Here is a 9,756-nt window from a genome sequence, read left to right as displayed (position 1 = left end):
CCTGCTTCATAGCTTAAACTATGTTTAACAGGGGCTAGTTCGTTACAGTCGTTGTATGTTCAATAATACTGTAGCTTTTCAGCTGAGAGACGATTGGCTTGCACTGTTGCCTCTTTCAATTAGGCTCTAACATAAGTTAACGTAACCGTTAGTAACCGGTTAATGAGGGTCGAATCGTCGGCAGGAAAATTGACCAACATTTGCATCCCTAGTTAAAGGTCAGGGGTTAGATTAAGTATTTAGAGGTCAGGGGTTAAAGGTTACCAGTAGTATGCTATCATCATCATCATCTGGCTGGTCAGACACCAGGACAGGGTGAGAGGTCAGGGGTTAAAGGATACCTCTAGTATGCTGACATCATCATCGTCAGGTTTGTCAGAAACCAGGACAGGGTGAGAGGTCAGGGGTTAAAGGTTACCTCTAGTATGCTGACATCATCATCATCAGGTTTGTCAGAAACCAGGACAGGGTGAGAGGTCAGGGGTTAAAGGTTACCTTTAGTATGCTGACATCATCATCGTCAGGTTTGTCAGAAACCAGGACAGGGTGAGAGGTCAGGGGTTAACGGTTACCTCTCGTATGCTGACATCATCATCATCAGGTTTGTCAGAAACCAGGACAGGGTGAGAGGTCAGGGGTTAAAGGTTACCTTTAGTATGCTGACATCATCATCATCAGGTTTGTTAGAAACCAGGACACGGTGAGAGGTCAGGGGTTAAAGGTTACCTCTAGTATGCTGACATCATCATCATCGTCAGGTTTGTCAGAAACCAGGACAGGACTGTTGGGGTCCAGATGAACCGGCTCCTCGTCAGAGTCATCTGATATGGTGATGAAGTTCCTCCTGCGTGCCCGACGACCTACACACACACACACACACACACACACTCTTGCACACACACACACACACACACACACACACACAGTTATCTGTAGTCTGTGTATGCTCTTGCCTTGGCTTCAGAACCCCCTGCGTGTGCTGTACCTTGGCTTCAGAACCCCCCTGCTTGTGCTGTACCTTGGCTTCAGAACCCCCCCCTGCTTGTGCTGTACCTTGGCTTCAGAACCCCCCCCCCTGCTTGTGCTGTACCTTGGCTTCAGAACCCCCCTGCTTGTGCTGTACCTTGGCTTCAGAACCCCCCCCCTGCTTGTGCTGTACCTTGGCTTCAGAACCCCCCCCCCCTGCTTGTGCTGTACCTTGGCTTCAGAACCCCCCCCCTGCTTGTGCTGTACCTTGGCTTCAGAACCCCCCCCCTGCTTGTGCTGTACCTTGGCTTCAGAACCCCCCCCCCCTGCTTGTGCTGTACCTTGGCTTCAGAACCCCCCCCCCTGCTTGTGCTGTACCTTGGCTTCAGAACCCACCCCCTGCTTGTGCTGTACCTTGGCTGCGGTGGATGTTGAAGCTGGCCAGGACCCTAACGTCATCGTGTGGTCTGTCCTTGCCATAGTCAATCACACTGCCTGGGTGACACGCTGCTCAGACACACACTGACCAACAACACTCGACACCATCCCCCTACACACACACACACACACACACACCCCTGCTTGTGCTGTACCTATACTTCAGACACCCCACAGTTAATACCCTGTACTGTTCTGACAGACAGGACCCATTATATACCCCAACACCACCCCAACACACACAGTTAATACCCTGTACTGTTCTGACAGACAGGACCCATTATATACAATCCACAACACACACAGTTAATACCCTGTACTGTTCTGACAGACAAGACCCATTATATACCCCAACACCACACAAACAGTTAATACCCTGTACTGTTCTGACAGACAGGACCCATTATATACCCCAACACCACCCCAACACACACAGTTAATACCCTGTACTGTTCTGACAGACAGGACCCATTATATACCCCAACACACACAGTTAATACCCTGTACTGTTCTGACAGACAGGACCCATTATATACCCCAACACCACCCCAACACACACAGTTAATACCCTGTACTGTTCTGACAGACAGGACCCATTATATACCCCAACACCACCCCAACACACACAGTTAATACCCTGTACTGTTCTGACAGACAGGACCCATTATATACCCCAACACAACCCCAACACACACAGTTAATACCCTGTACTGTTCTGACAGACAGGACCCATTATATACCCCAACACCACCCCAACACACACAGTTAATACCCTGTACTGTTCTGACAGACAGGACCCATTATATACCCCAACACACACAGTTAATACCCTGTACTGTTCTGACAGACAGGACACATTATATACCCCAACACACACGGCAGAGATGTCAAGGGGCAGGACAAGTGTCTGTAGAGAAGCGGTTAACTCGATAGCTACTGCAGTCAACTCCAAGCCTAACAGTAACTCAGCGGATGAGGTTGTTTGGTTGCTGAACCTGGGCTGTCGTTAGCTAACGTTAGTATTTTGGGGGGTCGACAAAACTTTGAACTCGATTCTAAAACTTTTTTGTAGCCAACTTTTAGGTAGCTGACGATAGTTGAAAAATGAGGAATGTAGTTAGTTAACGTTAGATAAGGGTGTGTTTGTATGACTTAACGTTACCTAACTAGTAAGTTAGCCTGAAACTTGCAAAACAAGTTCAACAGGAGAAAGTTGTCAGTCTCCAGCTGGAAGTTTATCAAAAAGCCCAACTAGTTAACGACCCAACTAGTTAACTATTAGTTAGTTACTAACGTTTGACAACTATATAGTACTGTACTAGTTAACTATTAGTTAGTCACTAACGTTAGTCAACTATATAGTACTGTACTAGTTAACTATTAGTTAGTTACTAACGTTAGTCAACTATATAGTACTGTACTAGTTAACTATTAGTTAGTTACTAACCCAACACACACAGTAGACAACTATATAGTACTGTACTAGGACACTATTATATACCCCAACAACACACAGTTAACTACCCTGTTACTGTTCTGACAACAGGTACTGTACTATTAACTATTAGTTAGTTACAACACACAGTTAAGTACTGTACTGTTAACTGAGTTAGTTACTAGGACAACATATAGTACTGTACTAAACTATTAGTTAGTTACAGTGTAACTGTTTGGACAACTATATAGTACTGTACTAGTTAACTATTAGTTAGTTACTAACGGACAACTATATAGTACTGTACTAGTTAACTATTAGTTAGTTACTAACGTTAGACAACTATAAGTACTGCTAGTTAACTATTAGTTAGTTACTAACGTTAGACAACTATATAGTACTGTACTAGTTAACTATTAGTTAGTTACTAACGTTAGACAACTATATAGTACTGTACTAGTTAACTATTAGTTAGTTACTAACGTTAGAACAACTATATAGTACTGTAACGTTAACTATTTTAGGGTTACAAAACTTTGAACTATATAGATTCTAAAACTTTTTAGTTAGCCAACTTAGACAACTAGCTGACGATAGTTGGAAAATGTTAGGAACTGTAGTTAGTTAACGTTAGATAACGTTAGGTACTGTACTAGTTTATTATGACTTAACGTTACCTAACTGTAGTTAACTATTAGTTAGCCTGACAACTTGCAAAACTAAGTTAGTTACAACGTTAGACAGAAAGTTGTACTAGTTTGTATTAGTTAGTTACTAACGTTAGACAACTATATAGCCTGTACTAGTTAACTATTAGTTAGTTACTAACGTTAGTCAACTATATAGTACTGTACTAAACTATTAGTTAGTTACTAACGTTAGACAACTATATAGTACTGTACTAAACTATTAGTTAACTAACGTTAGACAACTATACTAGTTAACTATTAGTTAGTTACTAACGTTAGACAACTATATAGTACTGTACTAGTTAACTATTAGTTAGTTACTAACGTTAGTCAACTATATAGTACTGTACTAGTTAACTATTAGTTAGTTACTAACGTTAGTCAACTATATAGTACTGTACTAGTTAACTATTAGTTAGTTACTAACGTTAGACAACTATATAGTACTGTACTAGTTAACGTTAGCAAACAGAAGTAAGGTTAAAGAAACATCAATGACAAACATGGTTTTAAAAAAAAACATAGTTAGTTCATAAAATAAGACAAGAAAAACACATTTTTTTTTCTCTACATGCTGTTGAGGTTGTCACTTTACCTGAGTGTTCACTGGCGGAGTTGGCAGTGATTTGTCATGTTGGCTGGCACTTTCTGTTCAGTTCAGTGTCTGTTTGGGCTAGCCTAGCTAGCCTAGCTAGCTTAACGACAGACCAATAATCGCTACCCGTTTATACTTCGAATGCTTATACTTATTAACCAGTTATATATCTAATAAGCTAGCTATGTAATAATTAACAAAACGCTGTATTATAGGTCGTTTAAATCTCATAACTCGGATGTTATTGAATGTCCCAAACAACAACAAAACAACATTCAAATATTTGGCTAACAAACGAACATAACCGGAAGTCGAAAACAACCTACCACTAAATCAAGACTGGCAACGTCACATTCACGGACATCAGCGCAGCAGGCTGGGGGATGTAGTTCTATCAGATCTTTTTTTTGTTTTTTGTAGTTTAGTCAATTATTAAAGATATTAGCCGATGTTCGAGAATATCAAAACCGTAATATATCATGGGTGAATTGTGACTGATTGATCTACAAATATTAAGGAGTAGTTATTTTAAGATGCAAGGTGATTTGTTGATCAGGTCTGTCGCCTGCACTTGTCTGCTGCAATGTCGAACTAGCCCAATGGGCACTCTCCTCTGCCCAGACGTTGCTGAAGCATGGATGTCCAGGTACCAGTATGTCCTGGTAGGAGCTGTGGTTCCAGGATGTCCTGGTAGGAGCTGTGGTACCAGTATGTCCTGGTAGGAGCTGTGGTACCAGGATGTCCTGGTAGGAGCTGTGGTACCAGTATGTCCTGGTAGGAGCTGTGGTACTAGTATGTCCAGGTACCAGTATGTCCTGGTACCAGTATGTCCTGGTAGGAGCTGTGGTACTAGTATGTCATGGTACCAGTATGTCCTGGTAGGAGCTGTGGTACCAGGATGTCCAGGTACCAGTATGTCCTGGTAGGAGCTGTGGTACTAGTATGTCCTGGTAGGAGCTGTGGTACCAGTATGTCCTGGTAGGAGCTGTGGTACCAGTATGTCCTGGTAGGAGCTGTGGTACTAGTATGTCCTGGTACCAGTATGTCCTGGTAGGAGCTGTGGTACCAGGATGTCCAGGTACCAGTATGTCCTGGTAGGAGCTGTGGTACTAGTATGTCCTGGTAGGAGCTGTGGTACCAGTATGTCCTGGTAGGAGCTGTGGTACCAGTATGTCCTGGTAGGAGCTGTGGTACTAGTATGTCCTGGTAGGAGCTGTGGTACCAGGATGTCCAGTTACCAGGATGTCCTGGTAGGAGCTGTGGTACCAGTATGTCCTGGTAGGAGCTGTGGTACCAGTATGTCCTGGTAGGAGCTGTGGTACCAGTATGTCCTGGTAGGAGCTGTGGTACCAGTATGTCCTGGTAGGAGCTGTGGTACCAGGATGTCCTGGTAGGAGCTGTGGTAGTAGGATGTCCTGGTAGGAGCTGTGGTACCAGTATGTCCTGGTAGGAGCTGTGGTACCAGGATGTCCTGGTAGGAGCTGTGGTACCAGGATGTCCTGGTACCAGTATGTCCTGGTAGGAGCTGTGGTACCAGTATGTCCTGGTAGGAGCTGTGGTACCAGGATGTCCTGGTACCAGTGTGTCCTGTTACCAGTATGTCCTGGTAGGAGCTGTAGTACCAGTATGTCCCGAAACGGACTTTCAGCTCCCTCCAAAGATTTTCTATTGGGTTCAGGTCTGTAGACTCGCTAGGCCACTCCAGGACCTTGAGATGCTTCTTACGGGGCCACTCCTTAGTTGCCCTGGCTGTGTGTTTCGGGTCATTGTCATGCTGGAAGACCCAGCCATGACCCATCTTCAATGCTCTTACTGATCTCGCAAGATCTCGCGATACATGGCCCCATCCATCCGCCCCTCAATACCGTGCAGTCGTCCTGTCCCCTTTGCAGAAAAGCATCCCCAAAGAATGAGGTTTCCACCTCCATGCTTCACGGTTGGGATGGTGTTCTTGGGGTTGTACTCATCCTTCTTCTTCCTCCAAACACGGCGAGTGGAGTTTAGACCAAAAAGCTCTATTTTTGTCTCATCAGACCATATGACCTTCTCCCATTCCTCCTCTGGATCATCCAGATGGTCATTGGCAAACTTCAGATGGGCCTGGGCATGCGCTGGCTTTAGCAGGGGGACCTTGCGAGCGCTGCAGGATTTTAATCCATGACGGCGTAATGTGTTACTAATGCTTTTCTTTGAGACTGTGGTCCCAGCTCTCTTCAGGTCATTGACCAGGTCCAGCCGTGTAGTTCTGGGCTGATCCCTCACCTTCCTCATGATCATTGATGTCCCACGAGGTGAGATCTTGCATGGAGCCCCAGACCGAGGGTGACTGACCGTCATCTTGAACTTCTTCCATTTTCTAATAATTGCGCCAACAGTTGTTGCCTTCTCACCAAGCTGCTTGCCTATTGTCCTGTAGCCCAACCCTGTGCAGGTCTACAATTTTATCCCTGATGTCCTTACACAGCTCTCTGGTCTTGGCCATTGTGGAGAGATTGGAGTCTGTTTGATTGAGTGTGTGGACAGGTGTCTTTTATACAGGTAACGAGTTCAAACAGGTGCAGTTAATACAGGTCATGAGTGGAGAACAGGAGGGCTTCTTAAAAAAAAACTAACAGGTCTGTGAGAGACGGAATTCTTACTGGTTGGTAGGTGATCAAATACTTATATCATGCAATAAAATGCAAATGAATTACTTAAAAATCATACAACGTGATTTTCTGGATTTTTGTTTTAGATTCCGTCTCTCACAGTTGAAGTGTACCTATGATAACAATTACAGACCTCTACATGCTTTGTGAGTAGGAGAACCTGCAAAATCGGCAGTGTATCAAATACTTGTTCTCCCCACTGTATATATTTGTTGTTGTTGTTTTTTCTTCCATTTTGTAGCAAATTTTCTGTTCACTATATATGACTTTAAATGAAAGAAATATGTAAAAACAAAATGAAACAACATGCAAATGGGAATTTTCTGTTGACATGTATAGCACATTGCTCCAGGAATAAATGTACTGTATACATACAAATGTTCATGTCCTTTTTCTGTGTATTATAGTATTGAATTTTCTCAGTGAACTTTGACCTACTGTTGAAATCGGTATCTAAACAGCTCAGTGTGATACACAACAACGTTCAGATAGACAAAACTGACCTTCTGGTATGGTGCAGTAAAGCAGTCAGTGTCAACAACCAAAAAAGTAGAACAAAACCGAAATGTGTTTTTAACAAACGTTTCCAGGGTTGACTGCCATGGTGGAAAAACAACATTAAAACATTTCCAGGGTTGACTGCCATGGTGGAAAAACAACATTAAAACATTTCCAGGGTTGACTGCCATGGTGGAAAAACAACATTAAAACATTTCCAGGGTCGACTGCCATGGTGGGAAAAAACCCATCTAAAACATTTTGACCAGTAGCCCTGTGGCACCCTCTTCTGGACAGTATTAACAGTGGTCCTAGAACAGAGCCCTGTGGCACCCCCTTCTGGACAGTATTAACAGTGGTCCTAGAACAGAGCCCTGTGGCACCCCCTTCTGGACAGTATTAACAGTGGTCCTAGAACAGAGCCCTGTGGCACCCCCTTCTGGACAGAATTAACAGTGGTCCAAGAACAGAGCCCTGTGGCACCCCCTTCTGGACAGTATACAACAGTGGTCCTAGAACAGAGCCTTGTGGCACCCCCTTTTGGACAGTATTAACAGTGGTCCTAGAACAGAGCCCTGTGGCACCCCCTTCTGGACAGTATTAACAGTGGTCCTAGAACAGAGCCCTGTGGCACCCTCTTCTGGACAGTATTAACAGTGGTCCTAGAACAGGACAGCCCTAGTGGCACCCCCCTTCTGGACAGAATTAACAGTGGTCCAAGAACAGAGCCCTGTGGCACCCCCTTCTGGACAGTATACAACAGTGGTCCTAGAACAGAGCCTTGTGGCACCCCTTTGGACAGTATTAACAGTGGTCCTAGAACAGAGCCCTGTGGCACCCCCTTCTGGACAGTATTAACAGTGGTCCTAGAACAGAGCCCTGTGGCACCCTCTTCTGGACAGTATTAACAGTGGTCCTAGAACAGAGCCCTGTGGCACCCCCTTCTGGACAGTATTAACAGTGGTCCTAGAACAGAGCCCGGTGGCACCCCCTTCTGGACAGCATTAACAGGGGTCATGATTCATATTACCGGAGAGGAAGAGGTGTAAACTGTAAATCCCCTGACCCGGAAGGGGTCATGATTCATATTACCAGAGAGAGGAAGAGGTGTAAACTGTAAATCCCCTGACCCGGAAGGGGTCATGATTCATATTACCAGAGAGGAAGAGGTGTAAACTGTAAATCCCCTGACCCGGAAGGGGTCATTATTCACATTACCAGAGAGAGGAAGAGGTGTAAACTGTAAATCCCCTGACCCGGAAGGGGTCATGATTCATATTACCAGGAGAGGAAGAGGTGTAAACTGTAAATCCCCTGACCCGGAAGGGGTCATGATTCATATTACCAGAGAGAGGAAGAGGTGTAAACTGTAAATCTTTGACATGGCTTCCATTGGAGTCATTTAGCAGACACTCTAATCCAGAGAACAATGTAAAAACAACAATAAAAAGTTTTGAAAATGGTCAAATAAAGTGCCATTAAAAAAAAAAGCTTTTTTTTTTTAAGAGTAAGTATTTATTTATCCAGGCTGAGTGTCTTCTTGTTCGATGTGAGACGGAGGGCAGACAGTTGGACTCCTGCTGTGCTACACTCCCACCAGACACACAATACATCTCTTCGATACTGAGTGACAAGCAGAGAGACACACAGATCAAATATTAAAAGATGCTTTTGGTTGCAGAGTCTCAAGGAGAGGTTAACAGAGGAAGGGGGTGATGAAGCAGGAGAAGGGATGGAGATGAAGAGAGGAGAAGGAGAAGGGATGGAGATGAGGAGAGGAGAAGGGATGAGGATGAAGAGAGGAGAAGGATGAAGAAGGATGGAGAAGGAGAGATGAGGATGAAGGAGAAGGAGAAGGGATGAGGATGAAGAGAGGAGAAGGAGAAGGGATGGAGATGAAGAGAGGAGAAGGAGAAGGGATGAGGATGAAGAGAGGAGAAGGAGAAGGGATGGAGATGAAGAGAGGAGAAGGAGAAGGGATGGAGATGAGGAGAGGAGAAGGGATGAGGATGAAGAGAGGAGAAGGAGAAGGGATGGAGATGAAGAGAGGAGAAGGGATGGGGATGAAGAGAAGAGAAGGGATGGAGGATGGAGAGAGGAGAAGGAGAAGGGATGAGGATGAAGAGAGGAGAGGGATGGAGGATGGAGAGAGGAGAAGGAGAAGAGATGAGGATGAAGAGAGGAGAAGGAGAAGGGATGAGGATGAAGAGAGGAGAAGGGATGAGGATGAAGAGAGGAGAAGGAGAAGGGATGGGGATGAAGAGGGGAGAAGGAGAAGGGGGATGAAGAGAGGAGAAGGAGAAGGGATGGAGATGAAGAGAGGAGAAGGAGAAGGGATGGAGATGAAGAGGGGAGAAGGAGAAGGGATGGGGATGAAGAGGGGAGAAGGAGAAGGGATGGGGATGAAGAGGGGAGAAGGAGAAGGGATGGAGATGAAGAGAGGAGAAGGGATGGGGATGAAGAGAGGAGAAGGAGAATTCAGACATC

The 9,756-nt window shown here is 44.8% G+C and overlaps 1 protein-coding gene and 1 long non-coding RNA gene across 4 annotated transcripts in view; both read right to left on the bottom strand.

Moving 5' to 3' along the window:
• Positions 1-610: 610 nt before the first annotated feature.
• LOC121844266 lies at positions 611-4,462 on the bottom strand. Its single transcript, XR_006081929.1, has 3 exons — positions 4,124-4,462; positions 1,381-1,516; positions 611-860 (listed from the first exon to the last, which is right to left on the bottom strand). It is a non-coding gene; the product is annotated as an uncharacterized LOC121844266 (long non-coding RNA).
• A 5,159-nt stretch (positions 4,463-9,621) lies between these two features.
• The window catches only part of rpusd1 (RNA pseudouridine synthase domain containing 1), a 27,179-nt gene continuing 27,044 nt past the window's right edge, over positions 9,622-9,756 (bottom strand). For all 3 annotated transcript variants that reach the window (XM_042314177.1, XM_042314179.1, XM_042314178.1), the window contains exon 6: positions 9,622-9,756. This exon is cut by the window's right edge and continues 407 nt beyond it. In XM_042314177.1, the coding sequence (XP_042170111.1) occupies positions 9,748-9,756 (9 nt within the window). In that variant the 3' untranslated portion in view covers positions 9,622-9,747.

This window comes from Oncorhynchus tshawytscha, unplaced genomic scaffold, assembly GCF_018296145.1.
Source record: "Oncorhynchus tshawytscha isolate Ot180627B unplaced genomic scaffold, Otsh_v2.0 Un_contig_4020_pilon_pilon, whole genome shotgun sequence".
NCBI classification, from domain to species: domain Eukaryota; kingdom Metazoa; phylum Chordata; class Actinopteri; order Salmoniformes; family Salmonidae; genus Oncorhynchus; species Oncorhynchus tshawytscha.
Note: the sequence above shows the minus strand (reverse complement) of the source record. Positions and strands in the feature narration are given on the sequence as shown.